Source organism: Hippopotamus amphibius, chromosome 9 (assembly GCF_030028045.1).
Source record: "Hippopotamus amphibius kiboko isolate mHipAmp2 chromosome 9, mHipAmp2.hap2, whole genome shotgun sequence".
Lineage (NCBI taxonomy): Eukaryota > Metazoa > Chordata > Mammalia > Artiodactyla > Hippopotamidae > Hippopotamus > Hippopotamus amphibius.
In genome coordinates this window covers 96,393,350-96,405,996 of record NC_080194.1, presented here as the reverse complement: position 1 = coordinate 96,405,996, position 12,647 = coordinate 96,393,350, and the positions used below count along the sequence as shown (strand labels likewise).

The 12,647-nt window shown below is 44.3% G+C and overlaps 1 protein-coding gene across 6 annotated transcripts in view; it reads left to right on the top strand.

Moving 5' to 3' along the window:
- Nucleotides 1-12,647, top strand: part of NCAM1 (neural cell adhesion molecule 1) — a 310,065-nt gene that overhangs the window by 279,135 nt on the left and 18,283 nt on the right. For all 6 annotated transcript variants that reach the window (XM_057749795.1, XM_057749796.1, XM_057749799.1 and 3 more), the window contains one exon: nucleotides 11,018-11,142. In XM_057749795.1, coding sequence (XP_057605778.1) covers nucleotides 11,018-11,142 — 125 coding nt within the window. The remainder of the gene's footprint in view (nucleotides 1-11,017; nucleotides 11,143-12,647) is intronic.

Here is a 12,647-nt window from a genome sequence, read left to right as displayed (position 1 = left end):
CCCACTCTGCTCTCTGGGCCAGGGTTTTCTGATACATAATTGAACAGAGAAGAAAAGAGTTTCTGCGTGTTGCATGAAATGGTTCTTGTTTCTTCTGCAGAACATAGCTGAGGGTCTGCTTTCTTGGTGTTCTCTCCGTGTGCGTGCTGCAGTGAATTTTAATTCCTGATGCTTCTGAGGTTTCATTTTGTCAGCAGAGCAGAGCAGGCGACAGTGAGCTGTGCTCGCATGGGTTTAATTCAGGTGATGGGTTTCTTTGCATTTGGAAAAGGAATGAAACTAACAGCACCCTTTCTTCTGCTAACAGTGATGCTCCAGTCCTTTGCAGCTTGAGTGCAGTGTGCGTGCCGTGCCAAGCATAGCAGGAAAAGGCTATGCAATGCATTTGCACAACTCAGGTCATATTTAAGGTGTCTCACTGTAGGGTGGTCTTCTTTGGAAGGAAAACACAACTTTGGATCCAAATTTTTCCCTTAAAGAGGAATTAGATGTCTCTCCCCTGACACAGGCTTAATTTTTAAACATCAGGTATTTCTGCCCACAGATAAAATGATTAGTAGTGACATGCAAAGAGAAGAAAATTTGAGTCTTTTTTATTTTGAACCACTTGACTACTGACCCAAATTATAGGTCCCCGTGGATACTGGGATGAATGAAAGACAGTCACAACTGGGCAGCAGCCCGTGTTTAGCGTGAACATATTTCTCAACTGTAAGGCAGAATGTAGCGTGTGTGAATTGCAGTGGAACTAACAGCAGAGTAGCTGGGAGCATCCAAAAATCCATTGATCATCAGTCAGTCAATAGAGCTGAATATAAATAATGTCTTTTATTTTTGCTTCTGTGCGTGTGTATTGATTCATTTGTAATTATGAATGAATGAAGGTACCCTAAGTACAATCAAGGAAGAAACTGCTCAGTTGTCTATAATCCCCGCAGGCACCCTTGGTTAGCAGGTGTCAGACCCTGTGCAGCATCAGACAGTGAGAGGCAAACGCTCTACCAGCTCACAGCAGCAAGGGACTATGCCACTTGGTGGAAGCATTTCTCTTGAATCCTTTTTAAACAATGGTACGCTTTGGGCAGAAATATATCTTCACCTGCCTTCTTTGCCCTCCTTCTCTCTTAGCTCCAACGGGTAATAGCCAAAACACCCCTTGGCCTGTGCAAGTTAAGGTGGGAGACCCAAAAGGCCTTTTGATGAAACAGTCATTCAGTAACAAATCAGACGTAAATATAACATAGGAGAAAAAGGAATAAAGGCAAATCCAAACAAGAAAACTGTTTTTTTTTTTCCATTGTAAAAATCAAATTCGTGTCTTATCCATTCACCACAAGTCTAAAGAGATTAACAGTATCCACAAATGCCCGAGCATGTGTTTAATGTCAGACTCTTAGCTCTTTGGGCCAGGGGTTCAGTTTCTGCTGTCTAATGTTGGCAGAGCTATAGAGCTATGGTCTCAACCTCCAGAAGGAAACCTATTCCCTTTCTGCACTGGCCTCTTTTTTTTTGTTGTTATTTTGTTAGAATTTTTATTATACTACTTCATGGTTCTTTACTTTTTTATTTTTTATAGAAGTATAGTTGCTATATAATATTATATGTTACAGGTGTACAATAAAGTAATTCACAAGTTTTAAAGGCTATACTCCATTTATAGTTATTATAAAATATTGGCTATATTCCCTGTGTTGTGCAATATATCTTTGCAGCTGATTTCAAACCAAATAGTTTGCACCTCTTCCCCACTGGTAACCATTATGGTAAGTGAAATAAGTCAGACAGGAGAAAGACAAATACTGTATGATGTCACTTATATGTGGAATCTGAACAATACAACATCCTAGTGAATCTAACAAAAAAGAAGCAGCCTCACAGATGTAAAGAACAAACTAGTGGCCTCTTCTTTTATATGTGTCTTGATTGGGGTTATGTCCTGAGGGCCCCAAGGATGATGTGGGTAGGTGAATAGGGAAGTGACGTGAGATTCCTGGCCGCCTTCTCTGCCTGCATCCTCCAGACCTCACTCAGCCCCCACACCCCATTGCACCAAAGGAAACATGAAATGACTTCTTAACGTAATGTAATATTTTCTTCTTCCAGGGCACACAGTGTACGCCTTAAAAATCATGGAACTCTCCTTTCATGACCATGTTCTGTTTCATTGCTCTTGTTTCCCAAGGATGCCGAGACATTTCTGGAAGCTGTGAAGAATAACTTGCCTTCTTCTTCTCCTTCAACAGTCTCCTGGATTGACTTTGGCATCTGGGTCCTGACAGAGACACCTCCCCATTTCAGAACAAGTTTCCATGCTCCTTGATGTGGTATTAATATGCAGTGTTGCAGCCGTAGCTAATGCTTACTTGCTGTTGTTAACCAAATGCTCTTTATGATTTATTAGTCTTCTATTTCTGGGCAGTTCTACTGCCCTTCCAATGTTTCCTATATATGCTGCTAATTTAATTTAATTTCTCCTTTTATTTAGTCTGTGATTTTGTTGTTGATTTTTCTCCCTGCCCATTGTTTACATCAGTTTTTAATTTTTTTGTATTTTCCATGTGATCTCCTCCACTTTCCTTTCAACCAATCATGTGCGTGCGTATCATGTGACTTTGTCATGTGGCTTGCATGGTGCTGACGATGTCGTCCACGCTGGTGAACAGAAGGTAAAACTCTTTGTTCTGATTAGTGAAATAAATCTGGGACCACAGCCTGGCACCTAGGGCCCACTCATTTCTTCCTGTCTCGGATTTCCTCACTGAAGCCATTTGAGAGATTTCCTCTTATTCTCAATGCACATCCAGAATTCACCATCCTTCATAGCCTTTACATGACAATTTGATACCACGACAGCCTTCAGTTTCATGTTTTGCCCCAAGAAATTTGGCTATGGTAAAATCACTTTAGCCATGGCAGAATTTGCAGCCTTAAATTTTTACCAGATAGTTCATAAACATTATTTCCCAGAAAGCAATGTTGTCAATGAGCTTTATAGCATTGTTGTTTAACTTTATCCAGTAGTTCGACAAACCACAGTTGCTCGAAATGTCGTATTTCCATGAAAAATGTAACACTGAACATGCTACAGAGAGGAAAATATCAGTCCCAAAGGTTGTATTTGCTCAAAACCAATGACAGGGTTTCATAACATTCATGCCGAATGAGGACTTCCTGAAATGAGTGATTTAAGAATTTGGAATTAGAGCAGTTTGGCTCTGATGGCTGAGGTGTCACTTTTCAAGTGACCCACCTCCCACCCCCGGCAGGAGAGAAGAAAAATCAAAGCAAAAGTCACTTGACAGTTACCATGACTGGAGATCGCCATGGAACCTACAAGCACACAATTGACCCTTGCAGCAAAGGCGATAAAATGACAGCCTAAATAAAGCACATGGGAGTGACAAAATAATTAATGTTGTGACTGTCACCACCTTGTAAAAACATTTCTTGTTTACCATGAAGAGTAATGGAAGCCTCTGCTCACAGTAAAATAAAGCACCCATTCACACCTGCCCTGGGAGTCACACGCGTGACTAACTGAAAATGTATCCTTCACGTCACAACCTGAGACACACACACGGGCTGCACTGATCACAAAAGCGAAACTAACACCAGTAACCCCCCAGGGCGCTCGTGCATGCGAGGGGCCCCCAGCGACCTCGCTTCTCAGAGAGCTGATTGGGCGACATCCACACGAACAAAACCATCGGCCGCGCGTCTCGCATGTGCTCTGTCCCTGGTCTGTCCTGTGTCCCGTGCGCCCCACCTGTGTGAGCCCTGTACGTGCCACCCCGCGCCCTCCACACTGACCACTTCCGAGGACTTCAGCTCTCTGGGCGTGGCCACTGTGCCCCCGTTTCGTCCCATTTACACCCAGACTCCTGGACGAGGTCTTGGATGGGAGGCATCCGCCTTTCCAAAAAGGGAGATGTGTAATCATTTACCTCGTATGAAATGAAGGAGGGATGTCCCAAAGCGGGAAACCTCTATCATGCTAAAAACTTGGACCTAGCTTTAAAAATTATCTTAATCTGTGAGTCTTAGGGCAGAGGAAAGAACATTGGGGACCTACGATTGTCTCAGCTCCAGGTCCCACACACACACACACAAATATGGTTTCATTACTTCCCTGGGGGAGACAGGCTCTTTTCAGACGTGGGGTGACTGCTTAGAGGCTGAAACTTTCCCCTGAAAGCTGAAGTGTGAGCAGATAGTGGGTTGAAACCCATTAGTTTCTTCTGTAAAACCAAGTTTGGTCGTTTCTGTGCAATGCTGTGATTCAGAATGGAGCACGAGGTAGAAGCTAATTCACACCTCCGAGGAGAGATCTCTTGCAGATGTATTAAACAAGGCTAGAAATGTCTGAAGGTGTTTCCCACAGCTGCCCTAGAAACACACCTTAGCAGTGGTCTTGGCTGTCAGTAGAAAATGTGGCCAGTACTAAAAAATCACCCAGAGCCTGTGGAACTTCAAAGCATGGTCGCCCCCTCATCAAACCACCCCTCCCCTGCCGTTTGCAAGGGGGCAGGTAGAGGACTGGTACTCAGATGAGCAGCAAGCATTAGGAAATGACATTTGATAATAAAATTGAGGGGAATTCTGAGGCCAAAGTAAATACAATTTACAGGGGAGAGAAATGAAGCTTAGTTAGGGATGGTTCCTCTGGGCGTTAGTAAGGGTTTCAGGTGAGTTAAGCTTAATGAAGAGGGTGTAAGTGAACAGGGGGTTGGTTGTACACCCACAAATGAGTAAATCCAGCGGTCACTACCCTCCTCCCTCCCCCCAAACTGCCTAGGGTGTGTTTAACATCTGCTGGGTGTTCCATGCACCTTCCGTTTCCATTCAGACAAAGGGACGTGAACACAGGCATTGAGCCCCAGCCCAGAGCCACTTGGCCCCTGAGCCCATAGAGCTCTGCAGGGCAGGGTCCACGACAGGGAAGCTCAGGCACCAGGCCCAGAGTGGCCCAGGTGTGGGTTTGCTAGAAGCGTAAATCTGAGCCCCCATGCCAAATTTTATTTCTAATATCACAGCATCACGTAACTGCAGGGCCCGCTTCCTCCAGTGACTCCATCAGCTACCAAGGACTCTGCGTAAATGGGACGCCCTCCCCACCAGCATGTGTGTGATGAAGTGGCCCCTGCACTCCCCCCCCCCCGTTTGTGTGCTGCATGTTTAAGCATGGATCCTGTCCCACCCATGGATAATGATCTTTTTTTCTTTAGTTACTGACACTGACTCGTACTAGGAGATGCTGATTCTGATGAACTAAACTCTAACACTCACTCTTCCTTCTTAGATTGAAAACATCACTAACCATCCCTTCCACCCCCCACCTTTATTTTTTACAGCTGTGTGTCTGGATTGCCACGGTCTCTGGCAGGTCGACATAGTCTTTTCACCAGGGGTTCTGCTCTAATTGCCTTTATTCCTAAGGATTCCCTGCACTGGTGGTTACCAGCGTAGGAAGCTAGCATGAAGGGACCAAGGCAGTGATGTGTATCACCTAAATCCTGTGGGCAGGGACCAGGTCGGGGGGGCTCAGGAAGTGCCCGTTTCCCTAGGGTTTACCAGTATGAGGGCTGACACCTCCCAGGAGCCTCATACTTCTTAATAACTAATCTAACGTCCATGAAATAGTGTCGGAGACGTCCACGAACTCCCCTCGTGGCCTCGGAGGCAGGAGCTGAGTTAATTGTTGGTGATGGCAGTTATTTCTGGCTTAATTTCCTCAGCCTGGATCAGTCCCATCACCACAAGCCACACCTTCGTGGTCATATTTCCTTTTTAGGAGGATGAAACAGAGATAATTGATCAATTAATCTGTTGGTGTTTTCATGACACCCACGAGAAGGGGATGGGTATTTTTGTGGTTTGGTCTGTCAGAGTTCATTTGCTGCTGTCTAATTTGTCCTCGGTGCTGCCAGGCTTCCCCACCCCACCCCCAGCACACACTCATATTCATAATTCCCGAGAAAACTCACACTGGAAAGATGTGTGGACTGGATGCCTCAGTGAGCCTGGCTGCAGAGAGCCAAGCATCCTTTCTCTGTAGCAGTGGGGGACCTGGCCATGCCCATACCCGCTCGTTCTGTACCCCAGCATTCCCCCAAGCCAGGGACTAGGATGGCAAAGAGTCAGCTTGCACTAGCACAGCAAGTCCTTAACAATTAAGAGAGAAGTGCTCAGGAGAAAAAGAATGCTTACTCCAAAGGGCTGATCTAGGGGAGCAATGCTCGAGACAAGTTGATGCCAGTCCAAGCCCTGTCAGCTGCTCTTTGGGAGCGTTGGAAAACCACCTTAGGATGCAATAGCCAGGTAGGCTGCCAGAGGGCCATCAGGGAGAGTTTGAGGGTCCAGGAGTGTATGTGGCAGAGATCATATTCTTCTATTTGACATTAGGGCTAAGAGGTTGGTCTGAGCAAGGAGAGTTAGCGGTCTAATAACTAAATCCTGATTCCTTTTGGTAATTTGCTGATCCCCTAAGGACCAATCAAACTTGTAACCGCTTGATGTAATTTTAAATGTCCCTGAATTGAAAAAATCAAATATGTGTCATATCAGAACAGCAAAACCATACATTTTAGACTTTTTAAAACAAAAAGTTTCAAATTGCTTATGAGAAATAATCAGTAAAGGGGAACAGGCATTAGGAGAGACAGAACAAAAAGTATTTTTAATGCCAGACAATCCTATTCTAACGGAAAAGATTCTAATGCAGGCCCTGCATCCATCATTGGGTTCTTCTTAGGTGCACCGTATCCTGTGTGGGTGCTGACGGGAGAGAAAGCAAAGTGGGTAAGGAGAGAACCCAGGTCCAGCCTGTCTCACGGAGGCCTGTTGACCCCTCAGCATTTCATTCAGAACATACATTTCTTGGTTCTTGGGCTTTTTGAGTGAGAGGTAGAATACTGTTTTCCTTCCAAAATTCACAGTTGCTGTTCAAAGGCCCTGGGCTTGCTAGAATTTTTGTTGTGGAATTCAGATATCCAGCAGTAGTTTTCTGATCCCAGGGCTTCTGCTGACAAGGGGAAAGACATGAAGCTGACTCTGATTTTAGGGCCCAGTAGCTCCATAATTACAAAGATGAACCTGCAATCTGCATGGCCAGAAATACACATTTCAATTACGGTTTGTAAGGGGAATTTATAGGACCTGCCAGTAATAGTTTTGACTGCATGTGGTCTCTCTGGTACATTCTTTTTTTTTTTTTTTTCTTTTCTTGCATACATGATTTTCATTCTTCTAGAAAATACCAGAACTGCCTGATATTTCATATTTGTTATTGACAAGTTTTATTTTTACAAATACCGCTGTTTTAGTCTTTACATAAAATATTTGGGGGAAAAAATTTGACTCATGGCTGAAGCTAAACTCAGAGGGTGTAATTAACCCCAGGGGTTTTCTTAGAGCCACCTGCCGATTGCTGCTGAATTGCAAACCAACATTTACAAATAATTACAATATTGGTTTTGCTGAAATTACCCATAATGATTTCAATCAGAGCAGCCATCTCAGAACAGAGTGCACGTTGGGACCCTCCAAGTAATTCCCTCTCTTAATGTGTTCAATACAGCAGCGAGCCTCCTGAACGCCAGGCCATTTCTTCAGCGTTAGCCCCCTCCCTCCACAGGCATGGCTGGAACATTCTTTTTGCAGAGAGCTTAGAAAATCGTTTCTTGAACCCCATTTCTAATCTTTAAAAAAATCGGCTGCCGGTAAACATTTGAAGAGGAATAAGATTAAACAAATAAGATTAAACAAACATTGCGCTTTCCACATCTGTATGTACTTACAGCAAGTTGCATGGCCATAAATTTGGTCCAGATCTCTATGATATTAGCTGAATAGGATCTTCGTTTAGAAATACTGTCATAGGAAAGGTTAGATTTCTGTACAAGGGCTCCACCATGCAGAGAATTGAATAATAATTGAATAAGCTTTTTCATTTGGCAAACAGAACCTTGTCTTAATCATCTTTGCAACTCTAAGGCCTAATGCACTACCTGGTACCTAGTAGGTACTGAATGTGCATTTGATGACTAAATTATCTTTAAAGCACTCAAAACGATATGATATAAAATGCTCTAAATTCTATGAGAAAGCAATACACATCAGTTACATGATAATCACTCAGCTAAAATGGTGGCAAATTATAGTGTTCTAACTTCTGTAAATGTTAGAACTATGTTCTGACTGTGGTATAATTTTCAGTGGTTGCTCTGTGATTCCCACTATGTGTTTTTCTGAAACAAATCCAAAGATAGAGTGCCTTCATCAGGGCTGTTGGTTTTTGCAGGGATTCCTTGGCTAGATTTTTGTTCATATGTCTTGGAAGACTCTTGGGGTCTTTTTTTTCAGAGACAGGAATTTTTTGAGATAATTTTTTTTTAATGTAGAAAAAAATGGGCATCTCTGTGCCTAAGAGATATGGAATTGTTGATCTTGGGGTGCATCTCCCTAAATTAACTGAACATTCTGGATCTGGGATTCTGTGTTTTACAGCATCATGAAAGTAGCCAAGGTGTTCTTGATAGCTCCTCCTAGCACAGGGACTGTCACAATGTCAGGGCGATGTCAGAGCAAGGAGGAGCCCTCAGGAGCACCTGGTATTTTGCAAATGTAGAGACTGAGGCAGTGACCGACCTGGCCTAGGCACTAGACCCCCTGGGCTCTACTGTGGCATCCTTAGCATTCAGCTCTGAAGGGACCTTCACAACGTCAGAGGGAGCTCCACTTCTAAGTAAACACTCCCCCCAAAGCAGAGTTCAGTGTTTTGTGTATTGATTCAGCCTTGGAAAGCCATAAGGCTCAAATGTGAGAGGAAATAGGAAGGAGGGTGCAGGCAGAGCAGCCCCAGTGGAATAATCTCCATTTCCCTTCCTAGGAGGCCTCTGGGGGAAGGACTAGGTCCTTGCCTGGTGGGTGTGTTGGAAGGGCCACTGATGCCACCTCCTCCCCTCCTTCTTAAGGCAAAGAGATCATTAATCCCAGAGTCAGTGTTGCAGTTCTGAATACAGAAAGTTGTGATGATTAATGTGAGTCTTCATTTAGTCCAGGGTCACCAACGTCCCGTTTTACCTGGGACTAAGGGTTTGTCCAGGGTTAAACACTTGTAGTGCTAATGCCTGGAAAGTCACAGGCTAACCAGGACGAGGTGATCACTCTAAATGAGCGAGAGAGCAGAATCTGTAAAGTTCTACTGCACCTCCAGTTCAGCATCGTTGAATCTACACAGACCTCCTTCCCTACTCTAAAATATCCTCCACTTTGAGTTCCTCTTTGGCACTGGATATATCTAATGGTATATGACATAACTGAGTTATTGTCCAAGACTTAGAACGGTCCAAAAGAATTTGAGAAGTGTACACTCCTTAACATTATCTAAACCAAACTTCTAAGTATTTTTCCACTGAATAGTTGGTGCTGGTGGCTAGATTAGTGGCATAAAAACAGGACAAGTCTTTGCCTGAAGCTCATTTATCTTTTTGTTTTTATTTTTCCTTAGTTACTGGTTAAAGAAAACAAATAATAAACTCAACTTTTCCTAAATACTTTATCCCTCAAACATGAAGATAACACAGCCTCCCTGTTGCTGCTTTTATGTGTCCCCATGACTAGTACACGTGCACACAGATCACCTTGCGATGCTGTTAATTGAGCTTCCAAGTGATGTGCAGGCTGCCAGCCCAGGCCGAGTAGCAGGGCTCTCGTTCGCTTGTCTCCGGCTCCTCCTTGTCTCAAAGGGAAACGTAGGACCCTCGGCCATTGTGAGGTTCCCAGAGTAGCCGAGTGAGGGCGGTGGGCTGGACTGGCCTTACCAGCATCCTTCTCATAAATGGCCAAAGGTACCCTGTGGATGACGAGGTCCAAAGCCTGGTGACAAGCCTCCCTGGCTCTTCTATCCCATGTCTGTGTTTCTGTCTTCTGGAGAACAAGCCAGGACCACCCACCCAGAAGGTAACTATTTTATAGGCTCCCCAGATTTTCTATCTGAGGTCATGAAATAGATACAGAGATGGTTCCCACAGGAAGTACAGGGTTCCCAAGTGTTTTAAATCTTCATCTTAACATTTTATAACACACGTTCTCTCATCTCATTGCTTTCAACATATACTAATGAAATAGTTTCTCTTAAAGTAAATCAGCATCTTACTGAAGAATCATCCCTGGTAGTTTGTCACATACAAGCTCATCTTTCTTCTCAACCTTGGATTCACAGTGCTACTGGAAAAGAAAAGAGAAACACTGACTTTTTTATGTTGAGAAATGCTAGAGACATTTTTCCCTCTCTCTTCTCACAAATAAAAATACTTTAATGATCATTCCATTAGTACAAGATACCAAGGATTGTCACACAGGCAGTTGAGCCGTAAATGCAGGATACTTACAGGAAAGTTGCCTGTGGCAGATCGTGCTTTACTTAATCACAACTGGCAACTTGTTATTTTTTTTAATGAATCTAAGTAGTAAAATTTAATTCATGCAAAGCTGGTCAGAAGAATGCAGCAGCATTTCACCACCATTAGGGATTAGACCCCTGGGATGAATCATATATCCAGGGGAAAATAAACAGGGCTGCTTTGAAAAATTATTTTATGCATGTAAGTTTTCTCCTTAAATGCTTACATTTTCCCATATTTCAGGCTGTTCCTCAAAATGTACCAGGTTCAAAGAAGTTAAATCTGCAGTTGTAAGAGCAGCTAAAAGAAAATGCAAGCACCAGTGAGAGACAAAAAACAAAACAAAACAAAAAAAACCCTCTGTCTAAAATGGTAAAAGAACTATGCTGGTAGGGAGGTTAGTTTCCCAGAACATTCCTGAAAGGCATTCTTGGTTTGGGCTTAAGTCTTGAGGCATCAACTGGAATTCAGAGTTTTATATGTATTGCTTTTAAACCATTTGAATTGCTGAGAAAGCAAGAGTCCAGCCCCACCCCATCACTACATCCCATTCTGATGGATTGGATTTTCATTTTGTGGATGGAAATGTCATGTGAATTACCTGGCTGTTTCAGGGGAACCCAGTGCACCTAAGCTCGAAGGGCAGATGGGAGAGGATGGAAACTCTATTAAGGTGAACCTGATCAAGCAGGATGACGGCGGCTCCCCCATCCGACACTACCTGGTCAAGTACCGAGCGGTGAGTGGCCTCCTTCCCCGGGCTTCACACCACCCACGACCCTGACACCCACCTTATTGGAACAACAGTGTGCAAAGCCCAGGGGGGCAGGCACACCTCTGTGCCTGGCAGGCAGCTCATGGGCCCAGTTTAGGGTTTTACATTCCAAGACTGACCTGCAGCCTTTAGGTCATGTCCGCACTGAGACCATTTTTTTTCAGTCTCCCTTTTTTTTTTTATTTGAAGTATAGTTGATTTACAGTGTTGTGTTAATTACTTCTGCACAGCAAAGTGATTCAGTAATACATATATATACATTCTTTGTTTGATATTCTTTTCCCCTATGGTTTATTATAGGATATTGAATATAGTTCTCTGTGCTATGTATAGAATGGATAAACACACTGAACCCATTTTAAAGCCTCTAAGATGCTTTTGGTGATGACAAAACTGTACCATGATTGATTTTTTTGCTTCCTAAATTTTTCTACAAAGTTACTTTGCCATCACCCAGTACTTTTTGCAAATAACATACTGATACCTAATAATCACACTTGGATAAAGTGTGTATCATGGACCAGGCGTGCAGGTCCACGATCACATGCATTCTCTCCCCAAGAACCTTATGCACTTGGTCTTCACGGTTATCCCCACTGTGCAGAGAAAGTCGTGAGGCTCATGCAGTCAGTGACTGCTTGACTCTCACAGCCAGGCAGCCAGGGTTTGAATCCAGGTCTGTCTGATTGAGGCACTGGGCCCTCAGCCCCCAGCCTGGGCTGCCTCAGATCCTAAACCTGCTCCTTCCCTCCCCCCCCACCCCCAATGCTCATGCAGCCCACCTGAGCTGTTGTCATCCTGCTGTCCTGCGACCAGTGAGCTTGGCCTTAAGTCTTTTTCTTCCAGGTTTGCCCACCACCCATCTAAGATTTCTGACATTCCACCTTTCATCCCCAACCCCCAAACTGAAAATCACCCCTGTTTTTTGGTTTTTGGGGCTTTTTTGTTTGGTTGGTTTCTTTGTGGGGTTTTTTTGGTTTTAGAATGATGCTTGGCCACTGCCAACCACAACCAATCACTGAGAGATTTAGAGACAGCATCTGAGCATTGGAAATAGCCTCTTGCTAGGATTTCTTGCCAGTAGAAAATAATGAACCTGAGAGGAGCTTTCTTTCTTCAAATAGCCCCCAAGAAAGGCTTTCCCCAGGAAGTTTGACTTACTCCCTGTCTGCTTTTGATCAGCACCCACTGAAGTGGGGGCTGGTTAGGTTTACGGAGAGTCAGGACAGCACAGAGCCCTCCCAGGCACATGTCTCAGCCGCTGGGTCACTCCACTCAGCACTCTCCTCCTTAATTGTGAAGCCAGGCGGGAGCCTGACGCTGGAGGAAGAGCCTCAGTTGACTTTCCTAAGGCCCCACCGTCTGAGAGGTCCCTGGGGCTTCCTTGCTGTGGAGCAGGATGCAGGGAGCGGGCAGGTGGCCGCACGATGCCCACTGGCAGTGGCCAGTGTGGAGGGAGGGAGCATGCC